The sequence below is a fragment of the Cricetulus griseus genome, chromosome 2 (assembly GCF_003668045.3).
Source record: "Cricetulus griseus strain 17A/GY chromosome 2, alternate assembly CriGri-PICRH-1.0, whole genome shotgun sequence".
Lineage (NCBI taxonomy): Eukaryota > Metazoa > Chordata > Mammalia > Rodentia > Cricetidae > Cricetulus > Cricetulus griseus.
In genome coordinates, this window is record NC_048595.1 from 97,272,845 (window position 1) to 97,292,140 (window position 19,296).

At 40.5% G+C, this 19,296-nt stretch overlaps 1 protein-coding gene across 1 annotated transcript in view; it reads right to left on the reverse strand.

Moving 5' to 3' along the window:
• The window catches only part of Ncbp1 (nuclear cap binding protein subunit 1), a 37,991-nt gene extending 18,726 nt beyond the window's left edge, over positions 1-19,265 (reverse strand). The window contains exons 1-8 of the mRNA XM_027403151.2: positions 19,006-19,265; positions 9,914-10,002; positions 9,275-9,375; positions 7,237-7,393; positions 4,732-4,839; positions 3,924-4,045; positions 2,975-3,044; positions 2,019-2,234 (exon numbers count right to left, since the gene is read on the reverse strand). Coding sequence (XP_027258952.1) covers positions 2,019-2,234; positions 2,975-3,044; positions 3,924-4,045; positions 4,732-4,839; positions 7,237-7,393; positions 9,275-9,375; positions 9,914-10,002; positions 19,006-19,039 — 897 coding nt within the window. The 5' untranslated portion in view covers positions 19,040-19,265. The remainder of the gene's footprint in view (positions 1-2,018; positions 2,235-2,974; positions 3,045-3,923; positions 4,046-4,731; positions 4,840-7,236; positions 7,394-9,274; positions 9,376-9,913; positions 10,003-19,005) is intronic.
• Positions 19,266-19,296: the final 31 nt, after the last annotated feature.

Sequence of the window (19,296 nt, forward strand, 5' to 3'; positions counted from 1 at the left end):
TCTGCTTTATTTCTGTTTGTATTCTTTAAAAGAATAAATAACAACAAAATCAAAACCAAACCAAAGTCCTATATGCAGTAGCACTTCATCCAAAAGCAGCTGATTCTCTTTATACTTCACTTGTGCTAAACATACAGACTATAAATTCCACTCTTGGAATGCAGGTGTTCTCTAACTATTTTGGCACATGGCACTAGTTACCTGACAGGGCAACCAGAGAAGTAGAGCCAGGCCAAGCACCTTATAATACACAGAATGGTGCTCGTTCACAAATACGTACCCTGAAACGTCCACTGTGCTGAGGGTTAAGGTTGTTACATGCAACAACAATGGAACCAGCAACAGTTTTGGTTCTTTAGCTAGCTAAACTTCTTCCAGAAACAATCTAGTACTTATATGCTTGCTGTCTGGCTTCAAGACAGACATCACACACTGAGATATAAAATAATTAGTGTGCTTAAGATATTCATTTTTACTTCCAATATTCACAACGCAATCATGTTCTCCTCTTAATGGGATGCCAACAACTTGGCTTCATAATCAAAAACACTATAAGAATCATCTTAAAAATTAGAATGTTAGGGGGCTGGAGAGATGGCTCAGAGGTTAAGAGCACTGACTGCTCTTCCAGAAGTCCTGAGTTCAATTTCCAGCAACCACATGGTGGCTCACAACATCTATCATGAGATCTGGTGCCCTCTTCTGGTGTGCAGGCAAATATGCAAACAGAACACTGTATATGTAATAAAAATAAGTAAATAAATTAAAAAAATTAGAATGTTAAGTTGGGAGGATGACAAAATACTTTTTAATAATTGTACAATGAGTCACTTAATCTGAGTTGTTTAAAAATATGGACAATTTAGAAAAGGCAGCATTTTTCTTGAAAAAAAAATTAACAATAGCTAAATGGGACTTGGGGTAGCTTGGTCAGTAGAATGCTTGCATGAAGCTCTGGGTTCAATCCTTAGCAATATATACAACTGGGCATGGTGGTTAATGCCTGCAATCATAACAGAAGCAGAGGCAAGAACATCACAAGTTACAGGTCATCTTCAACTGCACAGCAAGTACCAGACCAGCCTGAGCTAGATGGGACCCTTTCTCAGAAAATAGAAGGAAAAAAGCAGACATGTTTAGCATAGTGGCTCACGAGTACTATCTCAGAGTTCAAGAGGCCTAGGTAGGAGGGTTGTCACAATGAGGACAGATTGGGCTACCTAGACACACATTAAACAAACAACAAAAATTAGCTAAACATGGTGCCTGGGAGATGATGGCTCAATGGATATTGGAGTATTGTGCTTACTGTACAAGCATGAGGAACTGAATTAAATATCCCCAGAATCCACATTAAAAGCTAGATCTGGTGACACATGCCTCTATGCCCAGTGCTCAGATCCCATGGGGCCTACTGGTCAGCCAATATAGATACAATGGTGAGTTCCAGGTTCAATGAGAAACTTTGTGCACGCACGCACGCACGCACGCACGCACACTGATCAATGAAAGACAGCTGAAGTCAACCTCTGCTCACCCCCCACAACACTTCCCCTACCCAAACAGCTAAAATTGAGCACTCATATGAGACACTGTTCATTTTTTACATACTATTATTGTTCCTCTGGGAACTGAGGCACAGGAAGTAAATAACTCACTCATGCTCCCACGTAGTATATGCATTAAAATGCTAACCAATTGGTTCTTGAATGGTAAACTATACTGTCTCTCTTATTTATATGAACAAAACAATTTTTTACATAACAAGGTATTATAGTTTTAATCAATCTAATGCTGAAAAATTAATTGAAAATTAAAAGGTTATTTCAGTGCTGGGCTGGGCAATGCGGTACAAGGCTGTAATCCTAGCACTTGGAAGGCTGAGATAAGAGAATCTGTGAACTCACAGCCAATCTGGGTCCACAGAGAGACCCTGCTCAAAAGATCCCTGGAAAGAACAAAGAAAAAGAAAAATATCTAGGGTACAAGTCAAAGGAAACTCTTGGGTACTCCCATACCTCTGGGTCATCTGTGTAGTCAAACATCCTGAAAATTACCCTGGGCATCGGGTACACCGAGTCTTCTGTGTGAGGTGGTGGTGTGAAAGGAGGCAGGTTGTGCTGCAGTGCTTCGCAGAGGATGCTGTCAAAGGCAAGGTAGGGTCTTAGGATGTGCCTTTCCTGCCACCGGTCCTTTTTCAATTTCTGAATCTGGGCCCACAGGCAATCTAAATACTAAAAAGAGATTTTAATATTTAATATAAACATTTTGGCTAGACAGTACAGAAAATGTCTATTCTCTAAAATACAGGACAAAATAAACTAACTTGGTATTTCATACAGTAGAAAAGAATGGCACTAAGTTTTTGTTTTTTACTTAAAAATTTAAAATTGCATTAGTGTGCATGCTCTTGCCACAAGCATTGAGATCAGAGGGCAGCTTTTGGAAGGTGTTCCTCTCCTTCCATTCTGTGGTAAGGCTGCCTCTACCCACTAAGCAGTCCATTCTCCATTTTTACTTTAGCAGCTTTTTTTCAGTAGAACATTTGGGGTGACTGCGTCTGCTATTTTTAAAATTGAGTATTTAGATATAAAATGTGTCAAGTGTGTGGACACTGGTATTCTAAAAAGCAAGGGGCTGTTTCAATTATACTCAAACATATATTAAATATCTCCTCTATGCTTAAGAATCTGAGGAAATTAATTCCTCACTGGAAATATTTAAAAACCTAGCTAAGATACACAAACGCAATAGTTTGAGTAAAACTGCAGTTTTACTTATTTGTGTGGCACATGGGGCATAGGGCACTCTCAGAGGTCAGAGGACAACTTATAGGAATCAGTTTCCTCCTTCTACCCGTGGGTCCTGGGAACTGAATTCAGGTTGACAGGGTTGGTGATATAGTTTGGGCATGTTACAGAGGTAAGATCTACTCAAAAGCTGTGCAAGTAACACAGGATGGAAAACAATTCACCTCTTCTTGTGGATGTGGCTTATCGGCAGTCCATACTTGTAGCATGGGCACATGAGTCTTCTGGCGTCGTCTAAGAGTAAAAATGAAAATCTACACTTAGGCTTTAGAAAAATAAAAGACACTCCATGGTTTTCACGTATTAATTAAAAGAATGAAAAACATTTTCATCCATCAGATCAGCAGATAGCAACATTTTTGATAATAGTCTATTTGTCATCAAGATAACAGCACATCTGTATCTCAAACACTGGTGACAGAGGGGTTAATTGGTACAATCTGGAAGAATATGTCTATGGAAGACAATGTGACCATTTCTGTCAAAATTTTAGTTGTTCTGAATCTTCACCCAACTCCATTCCTATGAATTCATATCCCCATAAATACACACAGACATACACACAATATATATATACATATATATTATATATAATAATATTCCCTGATACTTATTTAAGGTAAAAGGAGACTGCACAAACTAAATATCCACAGAGAACTAATTTATTATACTAATAAAGAAAACCATTAAAAAAACACAACACAACAATACCATGGTACTGTTAATAAACCCAATCAGATGGAATCGTTTGAACCTCTTCCACTCGATTTAGATGCCTGGGCAGAGGTATAATTTTAAGTGCTATAGGTGACCTTTAAGCATAAACATATGAACACTAGAACACTAGTGGAACTACTACACCATGGTGTTCTACGCCTTTCACAACAACATGAAAACTGCTTAGCACACATGATACCAACTTCTTACATTAGCAAAGTACTGGGATCTTAATGAATTATGGCAGCAGGAGAATGAAATTTAATAGAGGACTTTTTCAGAAGCTTTAAGGTTTTGTTTTTTAAAAAATGGAACTGAAAGAAAACTGAAGACATTTATCCTATCAGCAGGATATCTTTATGTGAACAACAAAGAACATGCGAGCTGTGCCCTTACTTAAGATAACTTTCAGTGTTGGAGAAGATTCGGTCCATTTCTGCATCTTTCTTTTCATATAACTCTTTTCCAACCCAAGGCAAAGATGACAGAAATGCATACACATACCAATCCCGTCGCACCTGAAGAAAGGTTAAAAAGGTAAGTAAAAAAAAAAAAAAAATCAAAACCAAAAACATGCTAGTTAGCTTTATTTATTTATTCTCTTATTATTTATTCTTTCCAGTGTCAAGGATCAAGTTCAATTCTTACAGATGCTAAGCAAGCATTCTACAAGTGAGCTATACAACTCTCCAGGCCAATCTTTTTTAGTCGAAAATGCAATCCTGGGGAGGCTTTTCAATAAGGCTTAAATAAACTATCTGGCTCATCTAGAGGATTTCTAGATATACAGTTCTACTAATCTTTTTTTAAAAAAAGATTTTATTTATTATGTATACAACATTCTGCTTCCATGTATATTTCCACATCAGAAGAGGGCACCAGATCTCATTACAGATGGCTGTGAGCCACCATGTGGTTGCTGGGAATTGAACTCAGGACCTCTGGGAGAGCAGCCAGTGCTCTTAACCTCTGAGTCATCTCTCCAGCCCTACAGTTCTAATCTTATTAAAATCATCTGAACTAACACAATGATGTCAAGAGAACCCACCAATAAGCCAGTTAGTTGATTTGCCCTTCAGGTATTAAGCACTACAGTGTGATAATCTGTTATTGTATTTTGTTTATTGCTGCTAAAGAGTTATCAGTAGGGAAAAAAATCTGGTACAGTACTTTACAGAAAAGATTCAACATAAAGGTGTCTTACTTGAGGCACATCTTCTTCCTGAGTCACACTTACAAAATTCTCAAACATAGCAACCATAGATGGGGCAGCAATCACATGACAATTCACAAGATCAGATAGAAAACGGACCTGTGAGGGCAAAGGATATCTGTATTAACCTAATAGTCTTTCATAATAGTCACAAAATAAAGCCCATGTCTGTATTTAGCTTATTATCTTTTCGTTTGCGCAACCTGTGAGCCAAGAAGTCTCTAAATTTAATGTTCAAAACAAAGTAATATTCACACAAAATGACATGAATTCAAATTTCAGTGTGCATAACCATGCTTGCAGTAGAAGACAGTTCACACCCATTCAGCCACTTATTGACCCATGCTTCTGTGATACAATGGTGAAATTGGGTAGCTGTACTAAAGATCTTATGCTGGACAGGTATCTGTGACTTTGTGGGTTTCCATGCTATGCTACATTAAGCACCTGGACAGCCAGATATTCTAGTTATTCCATTCTACTGAAGTAGGTTGGTCTTTTTGTTTGGCTAGGAATAATTTTTACTGAAATATAAAAATGGAAAATTTAAGTAAAAGAGATATTGACTACGTGCCAAGACTATATAAGCACTATTTAAGGTACTGTTTAAGGGAACTTAATAGCAGATTTGGGACAAACACAATCTCAACAAAAAGGGATGGCTCCTGCACTAAAAGGTAAGTTAAAAAGTGCCCTTGGGACCAGTGACATCGGTAACAAGGGAAAAAGTGTAAGGAGAAAGCAACTGGGCAAGGTTATAAAGCGTGAGCAAAGCCCTCAGTGGGGAGCAGGGAAGGCATTCTTGGCACAGGGTTGTGCAGGTAACTACATAGCTGCAGGGTATACAGGGGACAAGAGAAAGCAACCAGACTGGGGCAATCATGAAAGATGAAGACTTTAATCCTATATCCTGACAGGTGTCCAAAATTTTCTGAATTTGTCTTCAATAAAAAAGATTGTGATCAAATGATTTTCAACATGTAGGTACTTACTTATGGTAAGTACTGGATTACTACCAATCTATGTATTAGGTATTAGTAAGACTTAATTAAGTCTTTTATTCAAGACACACAAAGGTTCTACGTTGCAGAAAGAACCTAAGAACCAGAGGTTGGGGAGGAGTCTGCAAAAATGCTATCCTCTGGACAGGATATGACCACAGCACTAAAAACCTCACAGCAGCTACAGACAGGTCAACATTCCTTCATGGACAGGGATGGAGTTCATGAGGCCCCAACCCTTTCCTGAGGAGCTACTGGTAGTTAAAAGTTTCTGGGCAAGGAGGTATTTTCTTTAGTTGTGTAGCCATTAGTAAGGTGTCCATCCATGTTCCAGTAAATAACCACCCACACTTGTATGCAAGTGAGTCACACATATACAAAAAGACATCAAAATAGAAAGGAGACTAGAAAGAGTACAGCAAGAGCAGGTGGGAAAAGAGAAGATATTGTGGGACCAACGTAACCAGAATATGTTAAATACATATATGATTCCCTGCAGCTCAATGGATCATTTTGTGTATTAAGACTACCCACTATATAAAACAGGAAGGAAGTGAAGCTTTAACCAGTAACCAACAGGAGCAGCGTCTAGTTACACAAAGGTCACTCTAGTACTATTGTTACTGAAGACAGATTCAAAGGCAGAGACGTCAGATGGACAAAGGTCAAGTAAAGAAACAGCTAAGAACACAAAAAAGTTACAAGTTGTGCTAGAGGCCATGGGACAAAGAAGGGAATTTAGGAGAGGATTGAGAGGGGTTGGAGATGTGTAAGGAGGCAATGAAAAGCTAAAAATGAATGTCAGATTTCTGGATGGCTTGCCCAGCAGATAGTGGCCCCTGTGCATGAGCTGGTGAGCAGACAGAAGAGGGATATAGACAACACATAAACTTCAGGACTTGCAGGGACAAAATCTTTGGGCTGTAGTTGGGATATAGATTTAGAACTCAGGAAAGGTTGAGGTGGGAGATAGTTATAAATTTGGGGCTCCCTTCAAAATAAAGTTGGTTTATGCAGCTATGTGAGTGAATGAGAATGATTCAGAAAAGCTTAAATAAAAGACAGAAGCACTGTAAGACAAACATTTAAATAATAAAAGATAACAACCCAGTGAAAGAGATAAGAATTAAAGATAGGAGCAATGCTGAGGTGGTGGTGGTGGTGGTGGTTGTTATTACTACTACTACTACTACTACTACTACTACTAGTAGTAGTAGTAGTAGGTCTTCAAACAGTCATGCTCTAGAAACCAAGAGATAAGAAAATAATGTAAGGAATCATTCTGCAAGGAAGAGGACTAAGATTCAAAGTAAACACATGCATCACATTGAGTAGTAAGTGAAAATGGCTTCCCAAAGAACAGTTACAAGATGAACAAGGACAAGAATTAAGGACAAGGGAGTAATTAATCGGCTGTAGCTTCTTTCCTCCACTTTAACACTAACTTACAACACACACACACACACACACACACATACACACACATTAAACTTACCAAATATACAGCTTCATTATAGTTATTTGCTTTTAGTGATTCTTTAAGTTGGCGAATCATAGCTTCTACAAATTCTCCACCAAAGTTGTAATTTCTGGCATTCAGCAGTCCAACTAATGTTGTATAAATTGTCAACTTCTCAGGTAACAGACGTGCACTGATTTGAGAACCCGTACAAGACAACCCCAAAACAAAGGTTTTATATTAAGCTGTTGAATTGTACATAAAGCTTTTAACATCAAATAACTTTGGAACAAAATTACTTTTAACTGTGTTTTGAAAATGATTTCAGAAAAGGCATATGTATCACTGAAAAGTATGCAGATATAGACCCCAATATTTTTCATTTTAGTTAATTCAAGAGTTAAGGAACAGTGACTTCTGAAGTTATCCCACCAAAATTAATGCAACTAATGTTAGACCAGTTTTTCTTCAAATGCATTGGGTGGAAATACCAATTCCACAGCAAATGGTTTCCATGGTAATATCAGAAGTGTTCCGTGAAACAGATCCTTTAATGCAGAATCATTAAAGGGGAACAGAGCATTGGGAGTTTCTAAACTTAGCTAACCAAGTGCCATGGAACCAGAATTCCACTTGGAGAAACATTACTGGGTTGCTTATAAAAGGTAAAGAATTAAAATTAGTTTCAACCAATTGCCTATAAGAAATTCTTAATATGGTCTGCTAATATAGTTGAGAAAATGCTGAGGACAGCTCCATGGCTCAGTGGATTAAGGCTCTTGCCACACTGAGTTTAATCCCAGGGCCCATGGGGTAGAAGAGAGAATGATTCTTCTGTGTGTTCATTGACCTCCACATGCTGAGGCACATGTTTGGCCACACATGTACACACACAAAAAATAAATAAAAGGATAATAAAGATAAGCCTAAAAAGAGAAGTCAAAGTCACTTCTTAATTACACAATTATTCACTGCTGAGTACAGGGGATGATTTAGGACCTCAAAAGATACTTGTATTGAAAATAAACCATGGGCCATAAGGCTTTCTCCAAGTAAAAAAATTTAAAAGGACACTGCCAATCAATACCAGCCCAGACTTACACAAACAAGCATGGCTTCTAACAGTTTCACTACCATAACAGTTCTATAATACATACTTTCAAAACAGTGGGTATTGTATAGATAACTGTAACAAAGTGATTGTTTTCATAGTTTTAGTCTAGAAATACATTTTCCCCGAATTGACGGGATTCCTTTGAAAATTAAAAACAAAATATAACTATGGGTCTAGAGAACTCAGCAGTTAAGGAAACCTGCTTTTGCAGGACTCAAGTTGGATTCCCAGCACCCACATGGTAGCTCAGAACTGCCCATAACTCCAGTTCCAGGGTACCCAACACCCTCTTCTGACCTCCAAGTCAGACACACATGTATGTGCAAAACACTCATACACAAAAAATAATTCTTTAAAAATTTTCTATTAGGAGTTAAAATGGAATCTGCTTTGTCTATTTTTAAATTAAAAGTAAGCTGCAAACATCCAACAATTGATTTTAAATTACTGAAATGGCAACCATAGCATGGAGGACAATTATGCTCATTAAAAGATTCAAAAGCATCTTCAGTCTTTGAGGAAGGCCATTCACTTGATTTCCAAGTTTTCCACTATATTTTGTCCTACTGATACAAAATAAAACAAAACAAAACACAAAAACAAAACCAACTCAACTCTACTTTAAACATGCAAATGTGCATGCCTTGATGGGGGAAAGGGTCTGAGCTGAAAAAGACATCTACTTTCTCATCTATTTTCTGAGTTAAAAAATTAACTCAAATGATTTCAAAATTCTAAGAAAGAAAACATAAGAAAACCACTTCATTTTAGCTCTATGTATCCCTTTAAAGAAAAAAATAAGTTGAACAAAGGGCAAGAGGAGCATCTCATGAGCAGGAGTTTCAGGATGGAAGGGAGGCCAGTGACATGGAATGTAAACACATCCTCTGCACATTCCCCAAAGCACATAAGAGTAGATAATACATTATCACCTGATGCACAAATCTTTTACATACATACACTGTACAAAGAAGCCTTAAGATCTTGCTCTTGTAGTTAGGAAGATCAGCTTCCAAAACACCAGCCAAGCCTTCTAGATTGCTCTCCAAAGAGCAGGCACTCTGCAGAGGACATCACATTAATTATCTGTTAGCGCTCAAGCAATCAATGACTTAAAAGTTAAAATTCCTAGATGACCATAAAACATTAAGGTCTTCTATAAGGCACTGTGGGGAAGAAAAATAAGAACTAAGGACAATTTTGTAGAAAATTCACTTAGCAGTAATAAATCCGAGTAGTTACTGTTCATTAGAATTATATTCTATGAAAAGAGAGTCAACAAAATCTTCAAAACAGTCTAAGCAGAATGTGCATCCATCCCAAGTGTGGGGACAGCATGGGCTGTGCTCCATCACTCTCACTAATCACCCTCTGCTGTCTGAGGTATCCAAGTCTGCTTCAGGTCATCATGCTGAGGACTATCCTCAGGTCTATTTTAAGGCTTGTCTAATGAAAATTACCAAAACACATTCCCATTGGGATACAGATGTGCAGTAATAACACACACTTTGTCTGTAACTTGAATCACCCACTACAACTTCAGAAATTAATCAAAGCTGTCAGCCACAACCCTAACCCCTGGGTTTGATGCATACCTACCTTTTCCCCTACTTTGCATATTAAAGATTCCAAATGATCTTCAGTTTCATTTGCATCAGAGGTCTTTCTCCTTTTGTGAGGTTGTCCACCTATTTCAGAAACATTAAAAAAAAAAATTACATGATGACTCTACTATCACAATTTTTGTCACCTTGTTAGCCTTTAACCTCTTTTCCATCAGACTATGTTTTTTAGAGTAGCTCTAACCAATCACATTTTAACTAGTCTAGGTATACCTGGACAATTTCTATCCCGCATTCTTTTAGATTTGTGTGTACGTAAGTGGATGCACACATGTATACAGGTTCCCATGCTAGTACACTCATATACAGCCAGGAGAGGGTGCTAGGTGTCCTCCACCACACTATTCTTTAAGGCAAGGTCTCTCCCGAACCTGGGGCTCACTTTTCTTAGCTAGGATGATGGTAACTCCTAGTGATCCTCCTGTCTTCACTCTCTTGAAGTTGTGGTTAAAGACATATACTGCACACACTTAGAGTGCTGAGACCCAAATTCCAGTTCTCATGATTGTGTAGTAAATGCTTTTAACTGTTGAGCCACCTCTCCAGACCCCAGTCTCTCCCTCTCTATGCATGTGCGTTTATATATATTTAATTTTTTTTTATTATTTTATATGTACAGATGTTTGGGCTATATGTATAACTATGTACCACTTGTATGTCAGGAGCCAGTGGAGGCCCGAAGGGAGATTCATATGCCTTGTAACTGGAGTTATGGACTTCTGTAAGACACAATGTGAATGTTGGGAATTAAACAGAGGTTCTTGAGAAGAACAGTTGGTGCTCTTAACTGCTGAGCCATCTTTCCAATGCCTCACATTGTCTCTGTTATTAAGGTCACTATAAAGAATAATGTCAGGAGGCATTTTTTCAGTTAGATTTGTGTAAGCAATGTCCACTTCTTCGGAAACACTGAAGGGCACCAACACACCAAACACCCATAATCTGAGTACTGCTGCTTCCATTCTTTTAACTTGCTTACTGACCCACAGTTTTTGGTTCCTAAACCTCATAGTGTCAACCGTACTTGTTAAACTGATGATGTAACTAAATTACTGCAGAAACTGCTGAAATAAGGATTTAGAAACAAGTTGACTCTGCTGGAAATTTTTTATTTAAAGTATGACTTTAAACTTAACAGTGCTGATGCTAAGAAACTGCTTCAGAATGCATAATGCACCAACAGTGTTCTTCATTATTATTCAGAACCAGATTTTAGGTGAGGGTCAGAGAATACAGAGTGAAAAACTAGCTGAATGAGAGCAGCTGTTTTTCTAAACCTTTTCAAACTTTTTCCTTCCTTCTGGCCCATCTACTATACTAATCCTTTATCACATCCCAAAGCCCTCCTAATTATACATTGTTCCAGTTTGCAACCATTTTTGTCTTCCAAACATTTCTTCCATGTCCTCTTGTAAGCCTGACACACAGAAATCACTGCTTTGGGGAGACAAGGCAGACTTTCTAAAGACAATGAGAAAATACAGGCACATAGTCATATCTCTGAACTGTTAACTTCTGTGTTGCTGTGGCTATCCAGCCAAGGTTTATCTGGAGAAAACTGAAAGTACTAGAATGTGAAGAGTCACTCTTCTTACCTGATACTTGAGAGGGTATGAAAGGTACATGTGAGTGCTACCGATCACAGTCTGAACCCATGGACAGTAATAAGACACTGAACTCAGCAGACAGTCCGAGTGAGAGCACAGAAGCAGAATACAGCACCTTTATTAAAAATACTTTGGGGGGGGGGCTGGAGAGATGGCTTGGTGCATAAGAATACTTGCTACTCAAGCATGAAGGGCCAAGTTTGATCCCTAGAATTCACATCAAAAAGCTAACATATGCCTGGTATTGTGGTCTTTAAATCCACCATTAGGGAGCCAGAGGCAGGTGGATCACTGAATTTGAGGCCAGACTGGTCTACCTACAGTTCTAGGACAGCCAGGGCAAATCAGTGAGTCCCTGTGCTGGCTAAATTTATGTAACTATTCACAGGCTAGAGTCATTTAAGAGAAGGGAACCCCAATTGAGAAAATACCTCCATAAAATCTGGCTGTAGGCAAGTCTATAGGGCATTTTCTTAATTAGTGATCATGGGAGAGGGTCCAGCCCATTGTGGATGGTGCCATCCCTGAGCAGCTGAGGCTCAGAACCTAAGGTGAGCCACTGAGGAAGGTGCAGCCTCCACAGCAGTTGAAGGCCCACGATCAAAGGGGTCATGAAGAGTAGCTGAGGCTTGGCACTGTGAAGAGAGCCCCGGAAAGGGCTATTGGTGAAAGAGCAGCCCAGTTGCAGACAAGACCCCAGCATTTTGGAGAGGCCAGTAACATGGTATGACCAAGGACAGTTGCACGGATGGAGTGGAACCTGCCAGAGCTTAAGAGACAAGCTGTGTGTGCTGCAGAGAGTGAAGCAAGAGAAGAGACCCAAGATCCTTGGAGGATCCCAGAAGATCATGAGTGGATCCCAGACATTGGACACAGAGTTATTTATAGGTGGGAGTTTGGATTTGCTTTGTTCAGACTGTGAATGTGCTCTGGTTCTTGCCTCTTGAATAAAAAAGCAACTTATTTTTGAGACTTTAAAAGTTTTAAAATCCAAAGTGTTTGCATTGGTAAAGACTGTTGGGTTCTTACGTTTGTAATATGTTTTATATTTGTGTTATTTATTAATCTGAGATACTGGAGATGAAAAAAAAGGGAAAGGTTATGTCTTAAGTAAAGTATGTCAAACTGACAAGGAGTCAATTGTGCCGGCTAATTTTGTCAACTTGACACAGGTTAGTGATGTCAGAGAAAGGAACCCAATAGGGAATATGTCTCCACAAGACTGGGCTGTAGACAAGCCGGCAGAACATTTTTTAAATTAGTGACTGACAGTGGAGGGACCTGTCCATTACAAGTGGTGCCACCCCTGGGCTGGTTGGTAGTCCTGGGTTTTATAAGAAAGCAGGTTGAGCCAGATATGGTAGAGCACACCTTTAATCCTAACACTTGAATGGGAGAGGGAGATGGATCTCTTGAGTTTGAAATCAGCTTGGTCTCCATAGTGAGTTCCAGGACAGCCAGAGCTATCTAGAGACCCTGCTCCCCTCCGCGCCCCCAAAAAAGCAGGCTGAGCAAACCAGTAAGCAGCACTTCTCCATGGCCTCTGCATCAGCTCCTGCTTCCAGGTTCCTGGCCTAACTTCTCTCAATGATGGACTATTACCTAGAAGTATAAGCTGAAATAAACCCTTTCTTCCCCAAGTTGTTTTGGTCATGGCATTTCATCACAGCAATCGTAATCCTAACTAGAACACCCTGTCTTAAAAAAAAAAGCAAATACAGCCATGCAGGTACCTCCCACTACAATACTATGGGAGGCAGAGACATGAGGATTGTTGGGGTTCGCTGGCCAATCAAAATGTTAAGTCACAGCTTCAGTCTGGTAAGACAGAGGGTGATAGAGGAGGGCACCCAATGGCCTTTACATGGCACACACACCCATGTGCATATATACAACATCCATACTGTTTGGGAAATGGGGGTGGCTCGGTGGGTAAAGTGCCAGAGGTTATCAACCTGTGAGTCCAAACCTCTTCGGGGTTTAACGACCCTTCATAGGGGTCAAATATCAGATATCCTGCATATCAGATATTTATATTACGATTCATAACAGCAGCAAAATTACAGATATGAAGTAGCAACGAAATAATCCTATGGTTGGTGTCACCACATGAGAAGCTATATTAAGGGTTGAAGCTTTAAGGCTGAGAACCACTGCCCTAATAGATAGTTTAGACACTCTTTGGGGAATTGGTTGAACATTTTCATACCCTGAACAATAAAAGAAAAACAAGTCTATGGTGGTACCATAATCCAAAACAGGCTTTAAAACAGGGCTAATGTAAGTTTTTCAATATATGTTAAAGTAACATATTGCTTTATCTTTTCTGCGCTTATCTAGTACAGAAAAGAGACCTTTGTTAACAACCACTCTGAGGGCTCTTAAGACAACAAATAACAGCCTGGAATGGTGGCCCTCGCCTTTAGTCCTGGCACTCTGGAGGCAGAGGCAGGCAGATCTCTCTTGAGTTTGAAGCCAGTTTGGTCTATGCAGCTAGTTCCAGACAGCCAGGGCTATACAGGGAAACCGGGTGGTGGTGGTGGTGGAACAAACAACAGAACAAAACAAAAAAATCCCACAGACACCAAATCATTTTCTCACTGCAAGATGAACCTAATATTACAAGGACACATTGTACTATTTCCTATACCCTTATGAGAATAAGATGTGTAATTTGGATCCACAATGTAGACAAAAAAACAACACCATGAAAGAAAAAATAAAACTCAGCCAAGAAAAGTAATATACTTTGACTACAGATTTAAAACAAAAATCTAAATTGATTAAAAATATCTGAAACAGGCTGGGTGGTGGTGGTGCACGCCTTTAGTCCCAGCACTCGGGAAGCAGAGATAGATGGATCTCTGTGAGTTCCAGACCAGCCTGGTCTACAAAAGCTAGTTCCAGTACAGCCTCCAAAACTACACAGGGAAAAACCCTGTCTCAAAAAACAAAACAAAACAACAAAAACAAAACAAAACAAAAGAAAAACAAAAACAAAAAAATCTGAAACAAAGTATACTATCCTTCAGCATAACAAACCTTCCACTTCTCTTCAAGTTTTCTTTCTATAGTTAAGTTTAAAAACATCAGTCACTGTCTAAAAGATAAAGACCTAGATTAAATAGGCTTTCTGGACTTCTGACGAAGAAGTCCTTTTAACCATAAAAATAGTATACTTAACACTGATAAAATACATATCCAACAGTAAATGAAGAGGTTCAGAGACATTATCTATCACTACCAGACACGGTGGCCCACACCTTGGGGGGAAGGTAGGTACACCCGACCTGGTCTATATAGCCAGACCACAGTAGTTACAGCCTGGACTACATAGTTCCAGACAGCCAGGACAGCCACATAGAGACCTTGTCTCAAAAAACAACAAAAGTGTTTAAGACTGAACTACATTTGGTACTTTCCATTTAGGATAGTCCTTTCTGTTTCTCTAAATAAACTACAGGAACTTTACTGATTGATTAGCTATCTACTACTACCTCTATGAATCCCCAGTAAGATATAGTCCTAACAGAAATGTTTAAAATGGCCCAGTAAGTTAAGAGCCTCATCTAAACTCTCTGGTCTTTCTTTGTTGATTTTTCGAGACAAGGTTTCTCTGTAGCTTTGGAGCCTGCCCTGGAACTCACTCTGTAGACCAGGCTGGCCTTGAACTCACAGAGATCCATCTGCCTCTGCCTCTCAAGTGCTGGGATTAAAGGCATGCACCACTACCTGGCTAAACTCTCTGGTTTTATCTCTCATAACTTCTAACCCTATTTTCTCTATTCTACCAACAATGATCTTCTTACTGTTCTCTGAACATGTCAGAAATGCTCTAATCTTAAGAAAGAAAGAAAAAGAAAGCTTAACATTATACTCATGGTTTCCTTTCAACCTCTGTTTTCTCAAACATCCATATGGCTTGTTCCTTACATCACTCAAGTCACAGGACATCTGCAGGGAGGCCTTACCCTTCTCTCTCACTTTGGTCCCTGTACCCTTTAATTCACTTTATTCTCCACAATCCTGTGATCATATGATAAACTACACTACACTGGGTTTTGTATTGATATATGGAAGGGAGCCTCCACTGTTATACTGTCTGCTACTGTACTGCAAGTAGTTAGGAAATTCTTAGCAAGTCCTGATTATATTGTATAGTTGTCCTTGGTATCCATGAGACTCCAACTCAGACACCAAAACTTGAGGATGTCAAAAGTGGTGCTGATAGGCCGAGTGGTGGTGGCACACGCCTTTAATCCCAGCACTCGTGAGGCAGAGGCAGGCGGATCTCTGTGAGTTCGAGGCCAGCCTGGTCTCTAGAGCAAGTGCCAGGATAGGCTCCATAGCTACACAGAGAAACCCAGTCTCGAAAAACCAAACCAAACCAAACCAAACCAAACCAAACCAAACCAAACCAAACCAAACCAAAAAAACAAAAGTGGTGCTGGTATTTTCTCATGATTTATGTATGCTGTGACACTGTATCATTTAGGGAATAACATGGGGGAAAGTACACATGTTTGGTACTGAGGGCTTTTCCTTTGAAATGACCAGACTGCCAGATTCAAGAGAGAGAATGAAGATGCAGAAGGCCAGGGCTACCCAGCCCAGTATAAGGAAAGTCAGAGTAGAGCTGACAATAACCCAGAAATCCTCAGATCTGTTTAACTTTGATTTCTTTAAAATCTCTAACCACCTTTAAAAACAGCCACCCAGCTGGGCGTTGGTGGCTCACACTGTTAATCTCATCACACCCAGCTGGGCGTTGGTGGCTCACACTGTTAATCTCATCACTCGGGAGGCAGAGGCAGGCAGATCTCTGTGAGTTCGAGGACAGCCTGGTCTACAGAGAAAGTTCCAGGACAACCTCCAAAGCAATACAGAGAAACTCTGTCTCAAAATAAAACAAAAAAGAATACATAGATGTAAAATAAATATGCTTCCTTTCCTCCTTTTAGCTGGGTGGTGGTGGCGCACGCCTTTAATCCCAGCACTCGTGAGGCAGAGGCAGGCGGATCTCTGTGAGTTCGAGGCCAGCCTGGTCTCTAGAGCAAGTGCCAGGATAGGCTCCAAAGCTACACAGAGAAACCCAGTCTCGAAAAACCAAACCAAACCAAACCAAACCAAACCAAACCAAAAAAACAAAAGTGGTGCTGGTATTTTCTCATGATTTATGTATGCTGTGACACTGTATCATTTAGGGAATAACATGGGGGAAAGTACACATGTTTGGTACTGAGGGCTTTTCCTTTGAAATGACCAGACTGCCAGATTCAAGAGAGAGAATGAAGATGCAGAAGGCCAGGGCTACCCAGCCCAGTATAAGGAAAGTCAGAGTAGAGCTGACAATAACCCAGAAATCCTCAGATCTGTTTAACTTTGATATCTTTAAAATCTCTAGCCACCTTTAAAAACAGCCACCCAGCTGGGCGTTGGTGGCTCACACTGTTAATCTCATCACACCCAGCTGGGCGTTGGTGGCTCACACTGTTAATCTCATCACTCGGGAGGCAGAGGCAGGCAGATCTCTGTGAGTTCGAGGACAGCCTGGTCTACAGAGAGAGTTCCAGGATAACCTCCAAAGCAATACAGAGAAACTCTGTCTCAAAACAAAACACAAAAGAATACATAGATGTAAAATAAATATGCTTCCTTTCCTCCTTTTAGCTGGGTGGTGGTGGCGCACGCCTTTAATCCCAGCACTCGGGAGGCAGAGGCAGGCGGATCTCTGTGATTTTGAAACCAGCCTGGACTACAAGAGCTAGTTCCAGGACACCCTCCAAAGCCACAGAGAAACTCTGTCCGGAAAAACCAAAATAAATAAATAAATAAATAAATAAATAAATAATTGTAGATACTTCACTAAAAGGCATCACATTTTTTATTTAGATCACTGAACTCTATTAAACTTTAATAATGTATATTTCTATATGTGTACTATTGGAGGAGCTGTAAACAGCCTTTCTACTACTCAATGATTTGCTACACTGAATTTTGATTGAGTAAAGCTTAATTTTACATCATTTTGTCCTATTTATTCTAAGGTTTCTGTAGTCAGACCCAACTGGGAAAATGATTCAGCTGCTAGCTGGGGTAAAAAAGCCAACTACACCCAAAAACTTACGAAAGCCTCCTAAACCAAAACAAGAGGTTTTCTATATATTTATACTCTAATTCTCCAGTTGGCTCTCCAGTAACATTTCCCCCTCACTTTAGGGGTACCCTGGAAGTGAGGGAAAGAATGGAAAGAAGTCCAAGATGAGCAAAGAGAATCAGAAGAAGAAGAGATAAAGGCCAAGGACAAATTCTCTAATCCAAAGCAGATTAGTACGCTAATCAAATACAAAGCAGAGAAAAAATTACTTCCTGTGTTCTGTATATGCAATTCACAAGAAACCACGATGTTAAAAACAACAAGCTGGGTGTTGGTGTCTCTGAGACATTAAAAGTTGATAAACATCATGAACTAATCTTGAGCACAGTATCACATTTAACCCTCATAAAAACCAAAAGTCTTAATAGTACTCCACATTATACACTCAGGTATATACACTTAGGAAATCATGTGACCCTGACACAATAAATAGCAGATGTCTAGCTTTGAACATAAACCCTTAGGTTCTAAAAGTCTTTCTTGTTTTAACCATTCACACTCAATCGTAATTCAATATAATATCAAGAGCTCCAAGTTTTACTCTCCTATGTGCCTGAGTCCTTGAAGGACAGTAATGGTGCAGCATTGAGCTTGTTTTTTTTGTTTGTTTGTTTGTTTTTTTATGATGGCAACACAACAACCTCATTGCTGGCGACTATCAAACCGACATGAGAACTACTAGACTGTTCAGGTTAGTTTGCCTGCATTTTCTTATACAGAGGAACAGGCTTAAAGCCAATCCTACGGAACAGCAAGTGTTTATTAGTGACTCTGGGGTGATGGTAAGACGCAAAATTCTTTCCCTGAAGCTTAAAAGTAGGAAATCAATGGGTGGCTGGTAGAAGAGTAGGGCTCAGATTGCAATTCATCCGTCCCCTGCCATAGCTTTGTTCTTTTCCTGTCTTCCCAGGGTCCTTTCCAGGTGCACCCTGGAGGGATAACATGAAAACACTGGTCCACTAGATAACCGTCACTGATCCTAAGGGGCAAGATCAGACACTCGTGCATTTCCACGCTCAGGAATGAGTGATCAAGTCTTAAGTGTCGGCGGAGACCAGGTCGGGTTTGCCCACGGGGCTCACCAGGCCTTCCTTCCCCATGACTGAAGGAGTTGGGGGCAGCGGGGCCGCTGTCGCTTTCCTGAAGCTACTAGCCACACCCGAGCCGCTCCAGCCGCTTTTTCCCGGGCTCCCAGAACCCTCCCGGGGAGAAAGGGCTGCCTATCCGTTCCCTAGAGACCCGAGGACCAAAGCAGCCCGGCCCCCGTTCTCACGCCGGGGCCGCGGCCACGCCGGGGGCACTTACCATCGTTCTCGTAGCTGTGCCGCCTCCGCGACATGCTGCTCGCGGGTGCGCAGCCGAGTTGAGCAGCGAGTCTCCTGCAACACCAGAACCGTCGGACTGCCGGCCGGCCGGTGCGCGGTCAGCGGCGAGGCGCGCGGACTGGCCGGCGCGCAGGCGCACTCGCACACGACGCCTGCCGGAAGCGCCAGCGGAGAAGCACCGGGTGGGCTCCGCGGCGAAAGGCCGGCGTCTGCAGGTCCGCACACAGGCGCCTCCTCCCGCCTTCTACTCTAGGGCCTTCCAGATGGCGAG